General features: G+C 39.9%; 1 protein-coding gene across 1 annotated transcript in view; it reads left to right on the top strand.

Annotated features, from left to right (window-relative positions):
* Nucleotides 1-13,047: 13,047 nt before the first annotated feature.
* LOC149298685 (uncharacterized) overlaps nucleotides 13,048-26,438 on the top strand; it is a 35,640-nt gene continuing 22,249 nt past the window's right edge. The window contains exons 1-7 of the mRNA XM_089487045.1: nucleotides 13,048-15,515; nucleotides 16,217-18,005; nucleotides 18,190-18,333; nucleotides 20,328-20,459; nucleotides 21,316-21,407; nucleotides 22,874-22,996; nucleotides 23,717-23,804. Coding sequence (XP_089343171.1) covers nucleotides 13,135-15,515; nucleotides 16,217-18,005; nucleotides 18,190-18,333; nucleotides 20,328-20,459; nucleotides 21,316-21,407; nucleotides 22,874-22,996; nucleotides 23,717-23,804 — 4,749 coding nt within the window. The 5' untranslated portion in view covers nucleotides 13,048-13,134. The remainder of the gene's footprint in view (nucleotides 15,516-16,216; nucleotides 18,006-18,189; nucleotides 18,334-20,327; nucleotides 20,460-21,315; nucleotides 21,408-22,873; nucleotides 22,997-23,716; nucleotides 23,805-26,438) is intronic.

A 26,438-nucleotide genomic window follows, 5' to 3' on the forward strand; every position in this document is an offset into this window, starting at 1 on the left:
TGATTTTGACTTTCCAGACTGTATGAAAATGTGATACATTCATACCCACTTGCCTTTGCAATCATGGCCAGGCTGGCCATTGGGCACCCTGGGCAAATGCCAATAACCCCTCCCAACCACTGTCATTACAATCAGGTGGCTAATGTAGTAATGTAGCTTGTGGCCACCTCCTGGGTACAAGTGAGCACACGGCACACATCCACACTTGTGATTTTTTGGCTACTGACCTTAAAGTGCCTGTTTTAAGTTCCAGTTTGGTTCTCTCTGAGGCTGTCAAACGTAATAGTTTGTGTTCAATGGTTTTAATGTAAGCGGGTTCTTTCAGAACTTCCATCACCTGCGACTTTATTCAACGGTTTTTTGTTCCTTTAGGCTGGATTCTGCTCGTGATGTTCAGCCGACTTTCAGGTCTTGCTAACACGGTCTTGCATGAACTCTCTGGTGATGGAGAGGGAGCTGAAAATGCAGAGATTTTGGTGAGTGAACTTTACTATTGATGCTACAATAGTCCACTACATCTAAACAAGAACGTCCAGTAATAGAAAGTAATGCGTGTATTAAACCATAATTAATATTTCATGTTTAGGTATTTTAAGTAACCTGGATGTGTGTTTGGTTTATTTATGTACAAGTATTTATTCCACAAATTAAATTCTCTAGTAAATAAATGGAGGAATATAAGATATATTGAAATTACTATTCAGTTTATAAGTGTGCTATTCTGTACAAGAGTTTGCATCTTCTTGTTTTGAGCCAGCTGTGTAATATAATTGCAAAAGGGCTTTCTAATGATCAATTAGATCATTTTAAGCTTAAACTTGGATTAGTGCATACAACATGTCATTGGGACATAGGAGAATGGGCCCCTGTACACCTGTAAAGAGATTTCTAAAAATCAGTCTGTTATTTCAATGGACAAAATGTGCGTTTCTTAGAAAAACAATGAATATTTCTAAGTGATCCCAAAATTGTAAAAAAAACAAAAACCTCTCTCTCTCACCAGAAAAAGTCCATTATGACCCAGAAAACATCCTTATATACAGACTGTTTACAGTGCTAACCAAAAGGAATGTTTTCTGTTTCTTACAGGATCCCAAGGGGGAATCTGGTTTACAGGAGGACATGTCAGAGGACCAGAAAGAAAGATTGGCCCACTATGAACAGCTTGTGGTGCAGCTGAAGGAACTGATCCAGCAGAAAGATACAGACATACAGCAGAGAGACGCACAACTAAAGGTATATTGTTGTACATAATTCTGTATAGAGACAAAATCCTTGTACTTTACACTTTAAGGGTCAACCAGCCTGATAATAATGGATTGTACCAACATCATCTGTATCGAATCATGTTGGACAAATATGTTTATGACTGATAAGGAGTCAATATACTACCATATTATTCCTCTTTCTATGCTGTAAACATTTTCATGATCACCGCAGGAGTAGAAACTCAAATTAGTTTATTTTACATTGCTCCCATTGCTTCTACCTCAGAGCTTTATGTAAATTTTATATATTTTAGAAAATTGCTTATCACATCGCTCTGGTCAGCTCTCATTGGTTCCTGTGGGGTTGTTTTTTTGTTGTTGTGGCACTGGGAACCTGGCCAATAGCTCTGGAGCATACAAGGTTGCTTTACCAACTTTTGTTTAGTTTGCAGGGTTTTTTTAAAATTACCAAGTGAAAGAAAAAAAGGGGCAAATACCAGCAGGACGTGTAGTTCCTACCAGCTTAGTTTCCAGTGATCTAAGAGTGCATCGCTTTATCACTAAGCTTCCGTTATAACAAAGGCTCTGAAAACATTTTCATTACTGGCTCACATCCTTTTTACAATATTTGCATATCCTGGAGAATGTAGTTTTATACTGTTTGGCTCTTGTTTTTTTTTGTTATTCTCAGGGAGCTCCCTTCTTCACATGTGACTTGATTTTCCTGCATGTAATAATAATCTGTTTATAGCTGGTAACATATGGAGACATGTACAGAATAAACAGAGCTCAGAAAACGGTCCCTCTTTAAGTAGAGAGGGGAATGTAGGATTTTTGTCCTCGTAACTTTTTATTTCTACCGGCCTTGGCATTTAGTGTCACCTTATTGAAGTGTTGATCTTGCTGTAAGTCTTACTGAAAAAGATCTGTGCCTTATATTGCAGCTTGAACGGGAGTCTTCAGATGCTAAATTTGCCAAACTGAAGCTTCAAGCAAAGGCAAAAGTGACAACTTTGAACAAGCAAATTGAAGAACTAAAGAGGACAGCAGCCAATCAAGTAAACACCTTGTTTGGGTTTTTTGTTTGTTTTTACTTCACAAAGAGAGTAGTTGAACAGCAGTGAAAAGTAGTAGAGGTTAACAGAGGGAGAGAATTTAAACATGCATTTTACAGTAGGAAAACCATAACAAATATTAATTTACTATGTCTGTTATGACCGAGGCCATAATGTTCCATCACATTCTTTAGTATCTTTTTTTATGATATAACCCATGTGATGACCTCTCAAAATCTAGTAAAAATATTTTTTATTCATAACTTTGTTCTACAGTATACCCATGTTTAAGAAAAGATTTGAATAACCCATGGCAGCCTTAGACCATGTCCTGAAGTTTGTTGTGCCTATTTTCTTTCATTCTGTTTGTTGTCTTTTTCTTTTTACTGTTTTCTTGCTCTGGCACCTGAGTAATATCCACCGTATTGCCTGCTGTAAAAGATCTTCTACTTCTCCTGTACAGGTTGACCAAGATGGTAGTGGGGAGCCATGCACACAGGGGAAGGTGGAGATTACACAGAACATTGAGGAAGAGAGAAAGAAGCTGCAGGATACTGTGTCTGATCTTACACGACAGCTCCAGGAGAGACAGGAGAGTGTCAATGAGCTAACAAGACAGCTTCATGAGAGTCAACAAAATGTAAATGAACTCACGAGACAGCTCCATAAAAGTCAGCATGATGTCGCCGAGCTAACAAGAGAGCTCAATGACAATCAAGAGACTGTGAGACAACTACATGAAAGGCAGAAGACACAGGAAGCAGAGGTAACAATCATTTAGTATATGACACAAATATGATATATTCTGCATTGGAACACTGCAGATGTATATCTTGATATTAGGTGTGTGTGTGTGTGTGTGTATATATATATATATATATATATATATATATATATATATATATATATATATATATATATATTGAATATTTTGATTAAATGAAGTAATAAGGCAAATGAGCAGGACGCATACATTAAATTTACTGGAATGATGAAAAAGAAATGTATGCATATAAAAGAAGGTGCAATCAGAAATAAATATTTATTTAAGTTACGTTTCTATTATACTAAAATATCACTGATTGCCATCGACTACCTGTAGTGGAGTTTTTAAATTAAAAAAAAATGAAAATATAAGTACAACACTAAACAATGAAACTTAACTTTTAATTCTACACAAAAAAGGGGGACACCAGGAGCAAATGAGAAATGTGAAGTCTATATAGCACTCTTCCTTTAATGTAAATGAGGAAGACAGAATACAATGTCCCGATTGTATTATAATTAAAACGTAGGCAGAGGAGGGGTATGTATTGGTAATGGTAAATTCACATAGTCCCTACTGTGCCTGCCTGAAAATAGATAGCAGTAGTGAGAGTTAATGCAGTGTCTAAAGCTCAGTAGCGTGGTGATATTTACGGAAACAAATAATAGAAAAGGGTATAATACATATAAAGCAAACCACAGACATGATTATGTAAAAAGGTACACTTTTGAATTCATCGTAATCCATGTGGGGGTACTCAAATTAATTGCAGAAAACGTTAACAAAAAAAAATTATCGGGGGAATAAATATCTCCGGGTTAGCATCTGACAGCCCACAAGACCTTGAGACAGTGATAATCAGTCACAGAAAGTCCAATTTATCTTTATTTTTAAAGAATTTTATACAGTATAGGAACATAGAAATCATGTTTCCTTACGCAGGGCTCGACAAATCCCGGTCGCCATGGCGACAGAGAATTTTGCCCTGGCGCCTAGGTGTTTGTCAGCCTCTTACATTCACAAAATGTCTGGGCAGACCAGCACAGCCACTCAGAGCCCGCCCCCAAGCCTGTGATCACTCCCACGGAGTGATCCTGTAGGCTGAAAACGCGGTTGCAGGAAAATCAGCAATCGTGTTTTCAGCTGCCACAGGCAGCTTCAGGAAAGGGGGTTCAGTGTTGATTGGGTCCCCACACAAGTGTGGGGACCTGACCCAACACCCCCCAGCTGCCTGATCGCTCCATGAGAGCGATCGCGGCATTTTAGGGGTTAATTCCCGTTTTGTACGGGGCTCTGCTGCTGGTGGTCTGCCCAGGCAGACCAGCAACAGCAAAAATGAGCCCCCACAAGCCCTTTGATGACTTCTGTAGGCATGGAAGCCTACAGCAGTCATCAGAGACTGCCCCCTGCAATGGCTGGTCTATAGACCAAAAATTTCATCCCAGCTGCCACAGGCAGCTTCAGGGAAGGGGGTTGAGTGTTGCTTGGGTCCCCATACAAGTGTGGGGACCTGACACAACACCCCCCTGCTGCCTGATCGCTCCATGAGAGCGACAGTGCAGCGTTAACCCCTTCAATGCCGCGATCGCGGCATTTAGGGGTTAATTCCCGTTTTGTAAGGGGCTCTGCTGCTGATGGTCTTTGAAGCCTACAGCAGTCATCAAAGAGACTCCCCCTGCAATGGCTGGTCTATAGACCGGCAATTGCGTCCCAGCTGCCAGAGGCAGCTTCAGGGACAGGGGGAGAGGGTTCTTCGGTCTCCACATAAGTGTAGAGACTAGCCCCAACCCTCCCCTGCTGCCTGATCGCTCCATGAGAGCGACAGTGCAGCGTTAACCCCTTCAATGCCACAATTGTGTATGACACATTCGTGGCATTGCAGGGGTTAACATTTTTCCCCACAAGCTTGTGGGGACTAAATATCAGTCAATGCTGTGCTCCAATGGAACATCAGCATTGAAAGAGTTAAAAAAAAACAAAAAAAACCCCAAAAAAACAGCACTCAAACGCTGTGAGTTTAGTTAGTTTTAAAAGAAATCCTGGCTCCTAACTTTTTTTAGCTGGCGCCTAGATTCACAACAAATTTGTCGAGCCCTGCCCTAACGAAAAGATTAGTATCCTTGACCCATTGAAAACAATGAATTTCATATGTAGGGACCAGTGATAATCCTTTCTTCAAGTCGGCAACATCATTTATTTTTTTTTGACAGAGATACCCTAATAAGTGAGTCAAATAAAAAATATGAGGGCGATTTGGATAGATACATTGGGACCTATGATTTGGCTTGGCCAGTTGTTAAGGACATAATTAACAAATATTGGCCTATTTTATGTTCGGACCCTTTCTTGCATCAACTTGTCTATTCACTGTTTATGCCTCCTCCACAGAAAATAATGTGGCATGAAAATACGAAATGCCTAATTACTAAATCCTATCTTGTTAGTGTGCCTTAAGGTGTGGACTGGGAACCCCTGAATTATATCACCTTATGTATCACGGCACTTACAGTACTGGCTTGTTCTTATGTTACAGACTCAGCATTTGCAAAGAAAATTGGAAGAGCATGTTGAAACTCTTAGTTCACGTACACAGATGGTGGAGATGTTGGAACAGGAACTACAGAGTGCGGAAGTCCAGAAACAGGTAATATTACACAGAAGATCAAATAAATAACTATAGAAAATGTATCTTTTTCATTTCCATAGTTTGTGTAGATGCATACAGGTAATTGTATTAAAGTTGAAACAGACATAAGTTATTGTCTAGTAAGTGCATTTGGATTCATAATAATTAAGTCTCCTGTCTCCGTGCCACACATCTCTGCCTCTTATCTTGCTTCTTCTTGTTCTCCTGTCTTTTTAATTCTTCACCTGCTACTCCAAAAAGTCTTCTTTCCTCATCCGCTTTTCCGTGGACCTCAAGGTGAACATCTGCAAAATGGCAGAGCTTTTGGGCATACCCTCTCCCCTGTTCCTCCAATCAGGGGAGAGACTGCATGGAAGCATTGCCATTTTGGAGAAATTTACGGGAGGTCATGTCCATGGTGATGCGGACGAAGAAAGGAGACAGAAGAACAAGAAGATCAGGACGATGCAAGAGAAGAAGCATGGCTACACAGCAAGGAGATAGTGGCATAGATTTGGTTAGCGGAGAAGTTAGGGAGATGTTTCGAGAGAATGAGAGACTGAATATGAGAGTGTGAAAGAGAGCCTGAAAGAGCATATGAGGGTGAGTGACAATGAAATTTGTTTCTGAATGTAAACCCCCCCCCCCCCCCAATTTTCGTACAGAATGAATGGGCAGGAAACAGAATTTGTTGTCCGAAAAGCAAACTAAAGATTTGTTCGAATCAGTTTTGGTCTATTTGCACAAGTCCTGTTGTTTAATTGTAGGCCATTTATTCAACTTTTGGCATGTCGTGGTTTTGACATGGTGCCTAAAATTGTGCTGCATATTCAAGAGGCAGTTATACACTATATGGACAAAAGTATTGGGACACCCCTCTTAATTATTGAATTCAGGTGTTCCAATCAGACCCATTGCCACAGGTGTATAAACTCAAGTACCTAGCCATGCAGTCTGCATTTACAAACATTTATGAAAAAATAGTTTCTGAAGAGCTCAGTGGATTCAAGTGTGGTACTGTGATGGGATGCTACCTTTACTATAAGTCAGCTTGTAAAATTTTATCCCAGCTAAATATTCCACAGCCAACTGTATGTGATATTATTGGAAAGTGGAAATGTTTAAGAACAGCAGCAACCCAGCCATGAAGCGGAAGACCACGTGAAGTCACAGAGCAGGGTCACCGAGCGCTCAGGCACATGGTGTGTAAAAGTCGCCAATGGTCTGCTGATCCCATAGTGGAAGAGTTTCATACTCCTGCTGGCATTAATATTGGCACAAAAATGCGGCGGGAGCTTCATGGAATGGGTTTCCATGACTAAGCTGCTGCATGCAAGCCTCCCATCACCAAGTACAGTGCCAATCTTGGGATCCAATGGGTGTAAAGCGCACCGCTACTGGACTCTGGAGTAGTGGAAACGAGTTGACAAATATTGCTTCTCTGTTCGAGTCTGGATTTGCTGGATGCCAGGAGAACATTACCTGTCTGACTGTATTCTGCCAACTGTTAAGTTTTTGGTGGAGGAGGGATAATGGTTTGTGGCTGTCTTTCAGGGTTTGGGCCCCTTACTTTTAGTGAAGGGAAATCGTAATGCTTCAGCATGCCAAGATATTTCGGACAATGCTACGCTTCCATCTTTGTGGGAACAGTTTGGGAAAAGACCCTTTTCTATTCCAGCATGACTGTGCCCCAGTGCAAAAAGCAAGCCCCATAAAGACATGGTTGGATGAGTTTGACCTCAACCCCATGAAACACCTTTGGGATGAACTGGAATGGAGATTGCAAGCCAGGGACTGACCTTAAAAATACTCTGCTGGATGAATGGGCAACAATTCTCACAGAAACACTCCAAGATCTTGTGGAAAGCCTTCCCAAGATAGAGAAAGCTGCTATAGCTGCAAATGTGGGACCAAATACATATTCATGTCTATGTATTTAGAATACAATGTCATAAAAGTCCCTGTTGGTGTAATGGTCAGGTGTCCCAATACCTTTGTCCATATAGTGTATATTCTCACCCTCAATGCCCCTTGACAAGTTTGCAGTATGTAAAATTGCATTTCTATATAGAATTTAATTACTTTATTCATATTGATCTTGTCCTTCTTAAAAATGTTGTGTAATACCTGTTCATTCAATTTGACGATGGAAGGCTTTTTGTTCACCATAAGCCATTGCCAATTTACACTGATGCGATCAAAACAAATTATATATAGGAATCAAAATGTGACTTACCTTGTATCCTTATTTGCATATCTGCATCTAGAATGAAAAGTGTATTGTGTATTAATTTTTGGACATAAACATTTTAACATAAGTAAAGTTTCTTGTATCTGCTGCACTGTCCGTCTCCAAGCTTTAACAATTGTAGGTGTATGGATGGGTGCCTTTATTTGTATGCTATAACCTTAAAGCATATGTTTAACCTACCTTTTTTATATAGTTTAATTAATTACTAATGCACACTAAAATAAATGTTACTTTCTCAGGTTCTCTCTGAACAGTTCCGGCAGATGGAGAGGGACCTGCTATCTCTAAAAGATAATCTAGACATGGAGAGGAAAGAGAAATCTTGCCAATCTGCTACATTTGAGGAACTCTTAAAAAAGAAAGACCTTTTCTGTCAGAGACTCAATGATGACCTGGAAAAAGAAAGAGCTGCTAAACAAGAATTAGGTAGATTGGATGATGAGTTAGGAAACATAAGAACTGAGTTGGAAAGAGAAAAACATGCACATGAATTGTTGAAACAAGTTACGGAGGAGTTGAACGGAGTGAAGGGAGCTCAGGCTGAGCTGCAAAGAATGAGACAGGAGCTGCAGAGAGAGATAGAAGCTCAGGGGGCACTTCAAGAAGTTGTTGAAGAGTTGGAAAGGGTGAAGGGATCACAGGACATGCTGCAGAGCACAACATGCGAGCTGAACAGGGAGAGAGATGCTCAGATGATGTTGGGGCAAGTAAGAGAGGAGCTGGAGAATGTGAAGGGAGCCAATGAAGAGCTGAAAAGGATGCATTATGAGCTGAAGTGTGAACAAGAAGCACAGAAGAAGCTGAGAGAAGAGCTAAGGAGTGAGCACACTGGTCAGGATGAGCCTGAAATAAAGAAAGACGACCTTGAGAGAAGTGAAACTCACAAAGAGATGGAAGTGGTGCAGATGGAGCTGGAAAGAGAAAAACAAGGTTGTGATGAATTGGATAAAGTTAAATTGGAGTTAGAAACACAGCATGCAGCCCAGACAGAGTTACAGAAAGTAAAAGAGGAATTGGAAAAGGCAAGAGATGTCCACGATGAGCTTAACAGAGTAAAAGAGGAGTTAGCGAGGTTGAGGGGAGCTCAGAGTGAACTGGAGGGATTGAAGAAAACACTCACAACAGAAATGGAAGTTATGGGTGATGCTGAGAGATTCACTAGGCAATTAAAAGAGGAGAGGGCAGTAAATGATCATCTGGACAGAAATAAAAAAGAACAAGCGAGAATCCTCCTTGTTGAAAGTGGTGAAAAAGAGGCCCCTGAGAAAGGTACGGGTTTTGAAGAGGTACTGGAAAATGAAGATCAAGACATTAGCAATGTAGACAACCAAAACACTGAAACTGAGTTTAATCTGCATCAGGACGACAAAGTTTTAGAAGAGACAAAAATGTTTGGAAAACCAGTGCTGCTGCAGACGTTGAAAATGAAACAAGAAGAGAGTATATCAGGTGAGATTCAACCTTGTTTTTATATATTTATTTTTGGCCACTTGTGGTTTAACATGGTATGTTTTGTATGTGTTTGGTAAAACATCTGCATTATTGGTGAGCTGCCAGCCAGCTATGTCCTGATATGCTATGTTACATCCTGCTATGTCCTGTTCTTACATCTTTCTCACCTTCTGTTTTCAGTATGTCAAGTCACCTTATCTTCTGAGAGCCATCACAACTCAACAGATGGGCAATCTATACAGGTACATGGCATGTTTGTATTAAATTAATGTACATATTTTATATTTTATTAATAAACATGTTTTATTAAGAACCGCTGTGTGATAAGCACAGAAAGCAACTTCATATTTAGTATTGAGAAAATTAATACATCTGCTCGCAAGTATTAATGATGTCACTCATTCATGATGTCATCAGACTTGCTGCCATTCAAGTTAAATTATAATGCAAACATATATATATATATTTAATTTTAATACAATATAGAGTGTGTGTGTGTGTGTAGATGAAAAGGACACTTTGACTGAGTAAGTCTAAATGTCTTGTTGTAGATGCTGATGCCTTCTGATGCTGAAGACTTTACTGTTGCTGTTGAAGGCCTTAGGGAGGAGCAGCTCTCCATTCTTATGATGGACATCAGGGATACACATGAGGAGATACAAAAGATGAAAGGGCACCTTACAGAAGAAAGTGGGTCAAATTATGGAACATCAGAACACACAAGAAAGGAGTTGGAACAAGTGACAATTATCTCTACAGATCAAACAAAGTTTCACGGGGAGGAAACATGCACCGCCACTAATATTTCATCCAAAATCTCAAATGATTTGCATGAAAAAGAACAGACAAAGGTTTGTGTGGTAGATGGTGCTATTGGTGAGACTGCGTCTTCTTCCCAGTGCATAGCGTGCGAAAACAGAGATTGTAAGATCCTTTCACTTGAAAAGCTTGTAACCAATCTTGAAGTCCAAATGGAGGCTTTAGCCTTGGAAAAGGAAGTATTGACCGTGAAGCTTGGAAATCTGATGCAAGAGCAAGAATTCACAGAAGGCCTGCAGAATTCTGGTATAAACCTAGAGCAGCATCAGATGAGCAGTTATGAGAGTCACAACATGCTGAAAGAGCAATTACAGAGCACGGAAAATGAGTCAAAATCAAAAGACTTAAAAATCACAGCCTTGCAGAAGGACCTGGATAATCTACAGCTAATTTTGTCTGAGCAAGACTCTCTCTCAAAACAACAAGCAAGACAACTGGATGAGGAGATGGTCCATGTGGCGAGACTGCAAGAAATGCTGGACCATAGTCAAAAAAAAGAAGAGAGACTTTCTGAGGTACTTGCTACCAATGAATGTGAAACGGTTTCACTCCAGGATCTGCTTACTCAGAAGACCAGAGAAATAGAAAATTTAAAATTGTCTCTTTCAGAGAAGGATCAACAAATTGCTGAAATAAGTCACAGTTTTTCTGATAAGATGGTCCTCTTAAATGAAGAAAAATATTCTATGGATAAAGAAATTAAAGCACTGAAGGAACAGTTGAACTCTGCAAGCAGAGAGCAGACTGAGGGAAGAGATACATCAGAAACACCAGGCAAAGAAAACGAGGTGGACCTTCAGCTACAAGACTCTCTTTCAAAACAACAAGCAAGACAACTGAATGAGGAGACCATCCATGTGGAGAGACTGCAAGAAATGCTGGACCATAGCCAAAGAAAAGAAGAGAGACTTTCTGAGGTGCTTGCTGCTAATGAGTGTGAAACGGTTTCACTCCAGGATCTGCTTACTCAGAAGACCAGAGAAATAGAAAATTTAAAATTGGCTCTTTCAGAGAAGGATCATCAAATTGCAGAAATAAGTCACAGTTTTTCTGATAAGATGGTCCTCTTAAATGAAGAAAAATTTTCTATGGATAAAGAAATTAAAGCACTGAAGGAACAGTTGAACAGAGAGCAGACTGAGGGAAGAGATGCATCAGAAACACCAGGCAAAGAAGATGAGGTGGACCTTCAGTTACAACATATTGTCAATGAGAAAGGCCAACTGCAGGAAACATTGCAGATAATGCAGAAGGAGAAAGACGAACTTCATGAACAGCTGGAAACACTAAGACTCTCTAGCATTAAGGACCAAGAATTGATCAAATCTCTTCAGGAAGAGAGAGGAAGATTGCAGATTCAATGGGAAGCCCAGGAATGTGAACACCTGGCAAATCAGGAAAAGTTGCAGATTCAGATAGAATCATTGAGACATGATTATGTGCAGCAGCAAAATACAATGAAAATACATCTTGAAACACAAGAGGAACTACAAGAAAAATTGCGTATACTGAAAGAGGAGCAACTACGTAATCTGGATAGCATACATCTTTTGCAGACAGAGAAGAGTGTGTTACAGCATCAGCTGCAAACTACTATTAACAGTCCATTTGAAGCAAAAGAGGGCATTGAGTTGCAGCATCAGCTAGAAAGTCAGAGGAAGGAGAATGAACATCTTAAGAAGAAGTTGCAGGCTGCCCTAGCCAATAGAAAAGAACTTTTGAAGAAGGTGTCAAAACTAGAGAAGGAGCTAGCAAAAGGTGCAGCAGTGCTGGAAAAAGAGTCTATTGGTAGTGGCAACATTGCTGAAGTTAAAACAACAGAGCAAAATGTAGCTGAAGAGTTCCTAAAACAACAACTTTCGGAAAAAGAATCAGAACTAGAGAATGTCAGGAGAGAGCTGCTTGAGAAGAGTGCAGCTGAAGAAAGTCTTCAATCGCTAGTTGAAGAAATGAAGGTGAATTTAAACGAGAAGATCAAAACAATTGAATCTCTAAAAACAGAGAATATGGAAAATCTCTCTGTAGTTCATTCGTTGTCTGCACCACCTCTGTCCTCTGACATTAAAGACATGGCGCAATACGTCAACCCAGAATCTATAGCTGATCGCAGAATGGACCTTGAGAACAGAATATTAACTCTAGAACAAGAAAATGAGAACTTACAACGCAAAATTCAAGATGCTGTGAACTCTAGAAGAGACACAATCAAAAAGGCAAAAGAAAAGGACAGGCACCACCGTGAACAACTGAAGCAACAGAAAGATGAGTTCAGTCTGTTGCAGGAGAAGTATAATGCACTAGAAAAGAATCAAAATACACTGTCAGGGCGCTTAGAGATCCAGCACGAAAAAGAAACACAAAGTGTAAGTCACAATTCACCAGATGAGATTCCAAGCAAGGAGACAGAATTTCAGTCCTCAAACGTTACTGTTTTAGAGAAAGGTAGTGAAGACTCTAACTGGGGTAATGACTGGGTGGAGTTCACTCAAGCAGAGGTTAAAGATACTCTTGATACTGCTGCAGCCAATGATCTAGAAGCTTATAAAACACAGTTAAACCTTTTCAAAGCCCAAAGAGATGAACTGGAATGCAAGACTGTGGACATGGAAAATCAACTTACTCACTATTTCAAGGAGATTTTACACCTACAAGAGACCGTGGAGAATTTAACCAGACAATTAGATGTTGAAAGGGAAAAGCATTGTGAGTCTGAAAGACAAGCTGTTACTCTGAAAACGCAGTTGGAAAATAAATTAGCAGAGTCCTTCCAGGTATTGGAATCAGAAACAAAGCAAATTAAAGATCAGTTATATGCTAAGAATGAAGAAATGAAGCATCTTTGTGTAACTCTAGAAGAAAGCTACGAAGCTCTTAAAGCATCCCAGTCACGTGTTTTGGAGAAAGACAATTTGATTATAGCTCTTACAACGCAACTGGAGAATCAAACTAAGGAGTTTATGGACCACAAAAGCAAGTTTGAAATGCAGGTTCTTGAAGTTCAAAGGAAACAAGATGAGGGTGAAGAAGAAGAATCTAAGAGCAAACATCAGCTTCAGAGGAAACTACAGGCTGCCCTGATTTCTAGAAAAGAGGCACTTAAAGAAAGCAAGACCTTGAAATCAACACTTAAAGCAATGAAAGAACATGAAGAAGAGCTGTCCAGGAGTCTGTTAGCTGCACAGTGTTCAGTTAAACAGCTGACTGCAGAAAATGATGAACTAAACAAAAAACTATCCAACCAGAAAGAAGAAAGAGAGAAGCTTATTGCTGAAGTTGATAAGTGTCTTATGGTAAATCAAAACCTTGAGGCTTCATGTGAAAGTTTAAAACTTGCACTTGTTAACATCACACAAGATAAGGAGCTGTTACAAAAAGAGTTGGAATCCATGCGTATGTCACAGGAAACGCAGAGCTCTGAATGGCAAGAAAAGCATTCTGAACTACAGAAAGAGTACGAGACCCTACTACAATCCTATGAAAACGTCAGCGACGAGACAGACAGAATGAAGCGAGCTTTAGAAGCCGTCAAGGGAGAGAAGCAAGAGATCTTTAGTAAGATGAAAGCCGTGGAAGCAGCAAAGCGAGATATTGAAAAGCAACTGGAAGAAGCAGAGCAAGAGATAGAGGGTATCAAGGAAAAGATGAGAAAGTTTGCCAAGTCTAAGCAGCAAAAAATACTTGAGCTTGAAGAAGAGAATGAAAAACTGAGAGGAGACCAGCCTCCTTTCACAGTGGAACAGATAGGTCAGCTGGAACAATTGCAGTCAGAAAATTTAGAACTAAAGTCTCAAATTGAGAGAGTGCACACAGAAAGCAAAGATTTAGATACCCAGTTAGAAACGGTCCAGTCTGAAAAGGCTGCTTTGGCTCACGAGAATGAAAATCTTAAAATTCAGTTGGAAAATGTTGAATTGAAATTGCAGAAGACCCTTGAAGAGGCTACAACCGATACCATGCAAAAGGAAATTATTGTAAAGGAAACAGAGTGTTTGTCTTCGCCGTTGACCAAAGAGCAAGCTGGAGAAGTTATAATTAAAGATGAGGTTTCTGAAATAAACACAGAACAGGAGAACTTGCAGAAAATATGCCAACTGGAAGGTCTTATAGAACAACTTGAAAACGACGCCAGGAAAAGGGAAGATAAAATACAAAAAATGAAAGAAGGCATCAGCGTGTTAAAAGAGGAGAAGATAAAAGCTGAGAGCAATTTGGCAGCTGCCCAGGATCAGGTGATTAAACTGAAGGAAGAGATGGTGGAACTGGAGAATAAACACCAGAAAGCCAAGGATGATGTGGAAGAGATAACGAGGCAAAAGAGCATCCTAGAGGTAGAGAAGGATGAGTTAGAAGAGCGTCTGATGAATCAGCTTGCTGAACTTAATGGAAGTATTGGAAACTACCAGCAGGATGCTATGGATTTACAGGGTAGAAATGACAGCTTACAAAAAGAGTTATACAATGTTCAGCTCCACCTGGAGGAGGAAAAGCGGCAGCTCGAGAGACAGAAGGCAGAAGCACTGTCACAAGCACAGAAAGAATTTGTAGAAAAGTTGAAGTCTGTACAGGGAGAGAAAGGGAGAAACAGTCAAACAAAAGAGCTACAAGAATTGCTGAAAGAGAAACAACAGGAAGTACGGCACCTACAGAAAGGTTGCATAGGGTACCAGGAGACCATCAGTAGCCTGGAGAGGACCATCAAAGCTATGGAGTTTGCCAGTAGTGAATACGAGAAGGAAAAGTTGGCCTCAAATGAGAGATTAGCTAAAGCCTTGGAAGATGCCCAACAGGCACAAGCTGAACTAAAATCTCTCCGCATATCGCTTGATGATGCACGCAATGAGACAGCAAGGGTCTTAGCCGAAAGTGTGAAACTGAGAGAAGAACTGCAGGTAGCAGGAGAGGACAATGCTTTAACATTAAAGAAGAAAGACGAGGATCTGGAAAACAGACTGGAACAAGAGAGACTTAAACACACAAAAGAAATGAGGAATGTGCAGGAGAAACTTAATTTGCTGCACAGTGAGAAAGAGCAACTGGAGGGATCCATCAGCAACTTGCAGAGTGCTCTGGAAAGTAAGAGCCTGGAGATGAAGGAGATGCAGGATAACTTAAACCAAAACATAGCTAAGCTGGCAGCCTTCACCCGTAGTATGTGCTCTTTACAGAATGACAGAGATCGCATCATAGATGAGTCTAAAAAATGGAATAAAACTTTCACTGATACCATGCAGGAAAAGGATAATGAAATCACTGAGAAGGAAAAGACTTGTGTATCTCTTAGAAACCAACTTAAAGAGATAACTGCAAAGGTTGAGGAGCTGCAAATCCAAACAACCAGGTAACAATTATTTTACATTTACAAACACATACTCCTGTGTAATAATAAATATACATTTAACATACAAAGGTTCTTCATTAATGTTAATTAAAATGGACAAAATCGACTAGAACTGTCACAGGAAATGAAAAATGTATATGGAGCAATGTATTTATCAATACTTAAAGGAGAAGCCATTTTCTCTCTCTCTAGTGATTAGTGAAAAATGTGTGGAATCCACATCATAGCCTGTTGTAAGTGGTTGGGTGAGATGAGAACATATGCACAGAGCATAAGGCTTCTAAAACTGTAATTATTCTCCATTATAGAAAAGACAGATGTATTCAAATTATTAAATATAAGGGGCCGCAGTAATGAATTTGAAACAGCCCTGTATCTTCCATGTATAAAACTTCTTTCAGTAAACTGGTTCACGGAGGTAATATAATTTAAAAGTCTGTTTATATGTTTACCACTATATGCTTAATTTAAAACAGAAAATTAGATAATCCAATCTATTGGTCTTGTCCATTATATATCCCAAATTCATATCCCCAGAATGTACATTGAAAAACAGTTTGAGTAAAAGAAGCAAACCTACAAAATGGTGCATGCGTTCTTATAACTAGGGTTACAAAATGAAGCCACTGTCTTGTCCTCCTGGCTTCTGTACTGAAAGTGTCTTGTGCCATTTTTGTTATTTTTATTTTTCATTTTCATAGACTTGAGCTGGAAAATCAGGAACTGTCTGCAGCTTTGCAGAGTGAATCCGAGACTAATCAAAAGAAACAAGATTCCATATTTGAGGAGAAGACCATACTGTCATCTTGTCTGGAAGAAGAGCAAAAGCTGCATAGTGCCTGCCAGCAAGAGCTGAAATTAAAAAACTTTGAAGCCGAAGAAAGATTAAGTCGCCTTGAAGCTATGGAGGACCGACTGAAGCAGCATACGGGTGAAAAAGAAGATCTGGTAGCGGCGCTCAAAACATTGGAGATGGATATGCAACACTGGAAGCTGTCTACTGAGCAGGTTCAAAGTGACCTGCAAGCATCCAAAATTCTGACAGAGCAGTTGCATTGTGAGTTGGAGCAGAAGGAACGGGATGTAGTAAGACTGCTGAGTGCTCGAGATGAAGCAGTGAGTGCAGCTGTAGGCGAATTGCATGAGTTGCATGCTGCAGAGACCCGGGTACTTGAAGAGAGGCTGGTTAAAACTGAGCAAGAGAAAAAGCAAGTACAAGAGAAACTAGAAACCATCACTGATGAGCTACTAGCCATTCAAGAGGAGGCTTCACGAGGTAAGGCTCAACTAGAGGCGATTACCAAGTCCATGTGCTCTCTGCAAGAAGAGCGAGAACGGGTGCTAGATGATTACCAACAGCTTGAGCAGCGACACCTCAATGCAATTGTAGCCAAAGATGCTTTGATCCAGGAAGCTGCAAAAGAAAGTAACGAGCTACGTGAGGAACTAAGAGTTCATCGTAGCCATACTGATGACTTAAATGCACAGAATGCCAAGTTAAATGCTCAGCTGACAAGATACAGGGAAGATTTAAAGGAGCTCATCTCCCTTAAAGATTCGCAACTGAAACAATTATTGGGAGAAAAGATACAAGAAATAGAACAAATGAGGCTGGAACATAATGTTCAGGAGCAGCAACTAAAACTTGAGAAAGATCTTACACAGTCTCTACAGAAAGAACTAGAAGGAGCGAGTTTGGAAAAACTAAAAATCCAACAGGAGGTTGAAAGCCTGACACAATTTATGTCACAGCTACAAAGTGAAAAGGAGGAAAGAGAAATCAGATTTATGGAGGACGAGCAAGAGATACAAACACTCAAAGAAGAGGTATCACGGCTACTAAAGGAATCTTCATGTTTGAAAGAGGAGACCTCTAGGGTTCAAGCAGAAGCTGAGAGGAAAGTACAGAATGCAGAGGAGGAACTGCAAAAGCAGCTTAAGAGTCTGCAGCATGACACTGGCATACTGCGCAATGAAACAGAGACTGCAGAGGAGAGAGTAGCAGAATTGGCCAGGGATCTGTTGGAAGCAGAACAAAGACTGCTACAGGCAAATGAGGACAATTCCTCTGTTAGGGCCCAGCTCCAAGCCTTTGAAGGCTCCATGAGATCACTGCAAGATAGCCACGACTTTGCACACGAAGAGCTTCAGAGACTTGAGGAGCAGCAAAAGAAGGTGTCGGTGCTCCAAGAAGAGCTCAGCAATATGACATTGGAAAGGAACACATTGAGAGACTTGGTTTCGCAAAGTGAGGAGGAACAACTCAAAATGCAAATTCAGTTGGAAGACCAGGCTAGGTTGTTGCAGGCTCGAGAAGATGAGTTAAGTAGAATGACTGATGACCTTCAGTCTCTGCAAAACCAGCTTGAAACACTTTCTAGAACCATGGGAAGTCTTCAGGAAGACCGTGAACGCCTGCATTTAGAGCTGAGGAATTCCCGCGTAGAGGTAGAGAGGATATCGCAAACCCCGGACATCGGCATCAGACAGGTATTTTAGATTATAATCGTACTGACATAAACATTTCAATGTACATACAAAGTTGTACATGTTCACCATTAAGCAGGGTGAAAAATAGAAGTATGTAATGTGTAATGTTGATACATAATGTGTTGATGCATAATGTACACATTCGTGCACGTACACACTGAATAGCTTTCTTTTTCCCTCACAGGTCTCTGAATCTAGTGGCAAGGATTCCACACAGGCAAAGCTGCAAATCAACCAGGAGGAAGTGCAGAACTTTCAAACGCAGCTAACTGACGCGCTTGCGCAGTTACATCACAAAGAGCAGAGGATTGAGCAGCTTAATGGCAAAGTAAGAGGGCACCAGCGTTCCTTATGTGATTGGGTGTCAGCCCCCACAAGCTTCATAAATCAGAGCGTGTTTGTCATATGCGTGTTGAACCATTTTAATATACCCTAACAAATTATATATCATTTTTAGGGTTTTCGTTTGAGGCCATATTTATATATGTTAGATTTTATTTACACTGAATGTTAAATATATAAAAAAAAAACTAAACTTTTTTTTGTATACTCTTGTGCAGTTATATTCTTTACTTTTTATTTTGTATTGCCTTGTCCAACATGAAACCCACCAAACAGCAAAAATGTATTTCTACTGCCCCAAGTCTAATACTGTATGTATGTGTTGGTGTTTCTATGCCCATTACTCACTGCCACCTGGCTCCCACAAGAGTTCTAGGTGGCCTAATGAGACCCCCTGACCATAAGCTTTAACCCTTCTATCACCCCCTGATCTTTATAAAAAAATTATAATATTTTAGTTTGTTTTTGTTGTTTGGTGGGTGGTCACAGGGAATTGGGCATAGTGTAGAGAGCTTTGGCTTTAAAGGAGGGAGAAAAACATATACTTTGGTGTATAGTGTTATAGTAGTTTGGTGGGTCGATAGAGTGGATCGTGTAGGTTAGGGGAGAGAAAAAATATAAAGTTTTGGTGGGTTTTTTTTGTTACATTTTTATAATGGAATTCTTCTATTTTGTCTTTGATGAAGCCACCATGACAGTGTCTGATATTAAGGCATAACCTGGCATGTCATATAAAGCTTTTGCCATGGTTCCACCTCCTAGGTGTGTTGAACCTGTCCAAATATGTTAGAACCTGAAATCCCCCATTTTCTTGCGACTCCTGGCATCAGATGTGGCATTGATTCCAGTGAGCCAACTCATTTCTTAAAATTTTAGCTCAAGCTGATGTCTATGCTGCCAAGTGTCTGGCAGCTGAAACAAGGGAGCAGATATCAAACGTGGCACCCCACTGACTCCTGAAAAATTTTGGGCCTTGACCTTAATGATGGGTATTATAAGAAAACCCACCATACACTCAATATTGGAGCACAGACCCAGTTTTACCCCCCCCCCCCATTTCTCCTGTATTATGACCAGGATCAGATAGTTGGATCTTTTAATTTTCCTTCATTTTAGTGATAATACCCAATGGACCCTAGAGGTCACAGGGGATATACTGTACAGGCTCAGTTGCGCTTTGCGCAATGATGAAATTCTGGCCCTTAGGTACAAGATGTGTATGTTCTCTCCAGTATGCAGAACGAAGGAGTGGTGCCCTTCAGTGTGAGAGGAGAAGGTGATGCAGAGGTCCTAAAACCTCAGTGCATTATCGACTACAACAAAAGCATGGGGAGAGTAGCTCTTTGCGATCACTGTCTACATCCGTACCTGGCGTTGCGTAAAATCAAAACAGGGTATTAAGGTTGCTGTCTACCTGACCCAGGCTGCCATGTTTAACGCATATGTGTTGTTCAAGAAAGGTGACACTGGAAAGATCTACACTTTCTTGGAGTTCTAATTAAACATTTTTAGACATCCTGTTCGAGGAGTCCACTCGACACTTGAAAGACAGAAATGTCTGGCGTCTTACCAGCAGGCATTTTCCTTGCAAAATCTCCCCACTGGTTCAAAAAGAAGGACTCACAATAGATGAAGAGTCTGCTATAAGATACGAGTTAGAATATTCCTTTGGAAGTCCTTTGGAATATGTGATACACCAATATTTGTTAAATCTGTAGCTCAAAGAACAACAAATGTAACCCCCCCATGTAACTATAATTTTAAAAACATCAGCATTTGCTCACTATGCCTGTAAACCTAGTGCTTCTTGCGCTGTATTGCTACTAAAAGAGTAGATATTTTCAATGCAATGTTAACGTAAAATGAAACCTTATATCAGCTTTTTATGATCAGGCAGTGTTGCGGGCACTTTTTAATTTTGTTTTCCTATTTTTATTTGGGGTTTCTTACCACAAATCTTTAATTATCTCCTGTCTACAGCTGTCTCAAATGTTTGAGGAGAAGAATGCTCTGTCCATACAGCTTCGGGGAAGCAGTCAGAACTTGCGAGATGCTCTCAACCGAAATGCGTCCCTCGAGAAAAAGCTATGGGAACTGCAGCCCAAGTCTCAGGTTGGTGGGGGAAAAAGGGGGTCAGTCATAGAAGAACTAGGGGTGCATTTTTCTACACGTGTAAACTAAATAATGTGAGGTTACAAAACTGAAGCAAACAGGGGACATTGACCTAAAGACATTGACAATGCAGTTACCACTTGTAAAATAATCTTTAAAAACCATCAGAAAAAGCAAGTAGAGTACTGGGTTGTATAGCTAGAGGCATTAGTAGCAAGAAGACGGAAGTGGTTCATAGATCTCCGGTCAGACCCCGCCAAGAGTGTTTACAGTTCTCCAGAAAGACATGCATTTTTTTTAGTTTTCAGGCAATGTCTACTTAAATGGTGAATGTTTTAAAGGATAACACTCAGTAATGACTAAGGGATTTCAATTTTTAAAGATTGAAGGAGAAAAAAAGAGAGGAGATGTCATAGGAACACTTTAATATGTAAAGGGATTTAGCAGACAGGACATTTATTTTAAGAGGGGAAATGCTAGAAGAAAAGGTAATAACCGAAAGCAAGAGGGTCAGAGGCTTAGATTGGATGGCTGTTTTATTTTACTGAGAGGGTGTTCGATATGTGGAACAGCCTTCTAGCAGAAGTGGCAGAAGTTAATACGTTATGAGAATTTAATGGGGCAGGCATATGGTTGTCCTGGATCTAAGGCAAAACCGAGGACTTCTTGAGGTTTGAGTCTTTAAAACAGGGGGGGGGAAATGGGGAAGACTAGATGTACTGAATGTATTGCGTTCTACAGAGCTATATAAATAATACATGGAAAGATTTAACATTATAGGTAAACTAATTATGTGAGAAAAACACATTTCTGCTTCAACTTATTTTATGAACTTTTTTTTTTTTTTTTTTTATAGGAGATGTCACTGAGTGTTTCAGCTCCTGGAAATCTCATGGAGAAGGAATACCAAACAGAAAGAGACTGGCAACTGATGGAATTGCAGCAACGGTGAGATTTACCTCTTGTTTATTACCAGGAGAATGCTCTGATGTAACATAACATCTCTGACTATCCCCGAAAGTTATGGGCAAATCTCACAATGCTTACATTACATTTATTTATGTAGCATCAGCAGATTCCGTAGCGCTGTTACATTCAGCGGAATAATTTAAAATCACACATAATAACAAAAGGAGAAGAGGGCCCTGATCTTGTGAGCTTACAATCTAGTTGGTGGTTAAGGGGGAAGTGAAACAATAGAGAGGACTGCTTGGATGTGGGTGAGTTGATAAGGTCTGGATGATCTGTAAAGGTTGCTGCTCTTTCACATGGGTTGATTTGGATGACGGGTGAGATTGTTAGGAGGAAAAGTTGTTCCCTTCTCGAGAAAGGTGGGAGCTTTTGAAAGTCACATACGAGGGAGAAAGTTTTGACGTAACGGGGAAGGTGCACCGGTGCAGTCCTGAATACAGGAGTGAGGAGACGTAATGACAATAGAAGAGATACAGAGGTCATAAGAGGAACCAAGAGAGATTGGTTAGGGGTATATTTTGATAGGACTAGGAGGGTAGAGATATGGAGGATTGTCCGTATGTCTGGTTAAGAAGTATGAATTTGGGGAGCCAATGGAGCGATTGGCACAGTGGAGCGGCAGATGAGGAACATTGACAGAGAAAGATTAATCTTGCAGCAGTGTTGAGGACAGATTAAAACCATGAAAGATGGGAGAGGGGGAAACAGTTAGTGGAGAGTTGCAATAATCCTGATGGGATATCACAACGGAGTGGAATATTATTTTTGTTGTTTCTTGTTTGAGGAATGGCCAAATTCTGGAGATATTTTTGAGGTGAAGGTGGCAGGATTTTGTAGGGACAGGATGTGACACCAAGGCAGCCAACTTGGTGTGTTGGTTGGCAGACAAGGGTGGGAATGGTCTGAAATAGATAGGATTATGGGGAAGGAAATAAAGTAGGTTTGTTTGGAGTGATGGAGGGTCGATGTATAGGCACGGAGACGGGCCTGTGCGGAATGCCATGGCTGATGTGGACTGCTTGGGGGGTGACGGACAGTTACAGGAGCAACCATATCTAAGTTTGAAGCTACTGTATGGTTATACTGAACTGTAGCTTATTCAGGAGTGTGTCTGTAAGCTGTAGTGTATTGTGGTCACGTAGGTGTTGGTAGGTTTGTAGTGTTTTTTTAGGAAGAAAAGGTTTGGAATGCATGTCAGGCTTATATGTTAACAGGCTCTGGGGAGACAGACAGTAGGAAGAGTTCTGTGGGGAGGTACTCCATTGCGAGAGTCAGAGAGGAGAGCAAAACATAGTTTGGAAGCCGCAGGTGAGCATGGGTCATCAATAGGTTTATTGAAGTCCCCTAGGATCAATGTAGAGATGGGAGAGGAAAGAAAGTGAGAGAGCCATGCATCAATGTGATTGAAGAAGAAAACATGTTGTGGTTTTCTCTTTCTTTAGGTATCTGGAGGTTGAGCAGTCAAACAGGGAATTACAAAATGCAAAGACAGAACTGGAAAGGCAATTAAAAGAGGAGAGTCAGAGAGCAGATGACCGGGAACAGAAAATGGATAACATGAGAAGGTGAGTAACAAAAAGAGAGCACTTTACTAAGTGGATGGAACAATACACATAAAATATCTATTTATCTATCTAAATATGTATTAAATACAAAATCAGAATCGCACACCAAAATAGTACAAAAAAACAAACATCTTTACAAATCCTACCCTTGACAAAGGTGTTTGACACCCAGTGTGAGATCCCCCAATGTTTCAGACTATTCAACCTTTATATTGTTTTTGACAAGTTTGGGTATGTAAATCATTTTGACTTGCTTTGCATCATACTTTTTGAGCATTATCATCAATTTAATTTTTCCTTACGTTCCTTTTTGGTGTGCAACTTGATTCTTATTTGGATCCAAATATGTGCCGTAGTGTTAAGATAAGATTAAGAGTATTATAGCGAGTATGTGCCAGTAAAAACATATGCACGAGTTGAAAAAATGGGGAAATACTCCACAGGAAGAGAGTCATAACACTTCTAAATCAGATCAAGTGTTTACCTTTTTATCCCCCTAGGACCCAATAAATAATGTTTTGGCCTACATCAGGCTTTATCAAATAAACAACACCCAGAGAAATAGGAGCACACAATGATTTAAACAAAGGGCAGAATTTGCTAGTGAAAATAATTGGAAAATTGGTATAGTCAGAGAGCATGGAAATGTTCAACTATAGACAGGTGAGTGATCTGGTCCTGGAGAGAGGGTGCGCTCTAATCACTGTTGCTCTTGATCAGGTTTCAGTCACATGATTGGTCAGTCCCTCAGGATCTTGATGCATCTCATGAGCTGTCTTTGTTGATAGAAGACACATCAAAGGACAAGGTAAGTCATGAAACCTTCCATAGCTCCTGACTGCACAAAATCATACTTTATTTTTTCCTGATGTCCTCATCTTCTATTTCTCCGAGACCTATACTATCATCTGTCATTCTAAACCCACTACTTTTCTTTGCTTTTCCCTCAATCCATGTCTCAGATTTTCCCTCTTGCATGACATCTCCACATGTTCTCCCTTTTTCTTAATTAGCAACAATGTGCCCCATCCTTGTCCTTTTTAAAAAAAAATTACTTTAGCCCTTGTCACTCTAGATCTTTGTGCATCACTCATATGTTTATTGTCTCGCTTGTATCCTTTTAGGTTCGGAGCTCAACTGTACGTAGATCCCTGCGTCACACATTCTGCTCTCGTACACGGACTCCTCTACTGGCTGCACTCTACATTTTATTAATCCATGTAGTATTGCTGCTCTGTCTCACTGGACACCTGTGAAAGCACTTACTGCACCCTGCAGGAGTCTCGCCGGAGCCCAGGCAGCACTGATGTTGAACCCTGTGCGTGGATTCCATTTTGAAATCATTCTGAATTCTACCGTCGCGCAAAAACCAGTGGGTGATGCTATAACCTCACTGCGCTCAGCAAGGGATGCCTCAGCTGAGTGACCAGAAATAAGAACTTTATCTCAATGGTGTGATTACTTTAGAACCACAGAAATGTTGAATAATTTTGTGAGGATCACTTGGAGCTACACCTGGTTCCCTTCTGAAAATGTAACTTCTATGACTTCCCTATGTTCCAAGTCACCTTTGTTGCCTTTTCTACAACCCAAAGTCTGACTATTTTTTCCCCCATTTACCTATTAGCTTCTGTCTTGTGATTGCTCAAATAATAATGAAACCATTACAGTTTCAGTGCACTAGAGAAATACAAATATCTCCTGTGAATATTACGTAAAGCACCAAGTTGCATATTTTTGCATGGATGAGTGCCAGAGGTCCATGTGATTTGGGACACCGCTGTTGTAGAGGTGTATAGATGCCTGGAGGTGCTCCATAACCATCATTAAGAATACTATTGCCTGATTTTTTACTGAGCAGTGTGTGAGGTTTTGTTCCTATATGTATAGGTTGAATGTGCTATGTATGATGTCATCCTGCGTGTGTTAATTTATGGGTGTATACTATCCCAGTCTCAGGTTTCTCAATCACTGTAGTGGTTGTGAGTATTCGACCTCTGATAACTTATTGATTTGTGATCTTGATTTCTGTGTCTCTGTTCAAACTTGTTTTTAAGCACTTTCCAATATAACTTGTAGTTTCGATTTAAAATTTCTAATATTGATTCATGCGACATTGATCCAGGGAAAAACAACTCATGGCACTAATTCTCATTTGTAATATGTGTTGCCAAAGGTTTAAGCATTGTGTACTTTGACTATTTGTAACACTACTTAGTTTGTATTTGCATGTGTTTAATTTAATTTCATAACAGTAATATTCTAGGTAAAACATTATTCACAAATCCAAAAGCTACAGTTGGCTTGTGTTGCTTTCTAGTGCAGTTTATGTGACTCTCCCCCCTCTAGTATAGGGTGACCAAGTTTCCCCAAATAAACCAAATATATATATATATATATATGTGTGTGTATATGTATAATATATATATATATATATATATATATAATATACTGCTACATTAAGAGTATTTCAGCCCCTTGTTAAAGGAACCACCTTGTCACGCCATGTATTAGGATTCACAGTACAGTTGCTGTGAGCCTGTAAACTTTCTCGATTGATGAAAGTTGCCAATAGCATGGTGCTGTTAAATCCAGGATTTCCAACAAATAGCCCTACAACAGTTGTGGAACGATGACCAATGCCTCGCCTGTGAAAATTTAAGGTTGTGTACCTGCGACTGGCTGAGCAGTGTGGGAACTGCGGTTTCACAAAAGCTGATGGACTATTTTGTCTACATGTTCTAACACAACAAAGGTATGCATATATGTTGTATGTATGTATGTGTGTATATATATATATATATATATATATATATAATTATCTGAAGTGGATTTTATGATAACTTTATGGTGATTTCTTGTAAGAGTTTCTTTATTCCAGACATAATATCATTCCAGTTGTTACTGCGCCAATTCAACATTCTTCTCCATTGTGTTTTGATGTTTCTGTTTGTCATCTGGAAAGCCCTTTCACAACATCACATTCTTTTTACAAATGTTTCTTGCCACTAGTTAGGTAGTCACATTTTTATAACGGGAATATCTCAGGTTTGTCTCCCCAAAACAGTTGTGTTTTTGAGCAGGTGTAGGTTTTTTCCATTTTGTTTTGCTATTACATTCTATAAATAAAATATGTATTAAGTATGGTTTAAAAAAAAAAAGTACTTTGAAAAGATTATTTTATGGGCATAATTGTTTCTAATTAAACAGATCCCAAGCTGTTCGGATGTTGTGTTTTGCCAACAGGATGCATGTTTAAACTGTTTCTTTAATTATTCCATGTCTGCTCTAAATTCCTAAACTGTAAACTGAATATGCTTTTATGATATCATAGATTTTTTGTATATGTAAACCTTAATGTAGCCTGTAAAGGGTGTGTATATTATCTGCTTCTTTCTCCAGGGAGTTGGAATGGAGTAGTATCTACTTACTTCTGATTGAT

Source organism: Sceloporus occidentalis, unplaced genomic scaffold (genome assembly GCF_023333645.1).
Source record: "Sceloporus occidentalis isolate IW3139 unplaced genomic scaffold, rSceOcc1.0.p SCAF_31, whole genome shotgun sequence".
Taxonomy (NCBI): domain Eukaryota; kingdom Metazoa; phylum Chordata; class Lepidosauria; order Squamata; family Phrynosomatidae; genus Sceloporus; species Sceloporus occidentalis.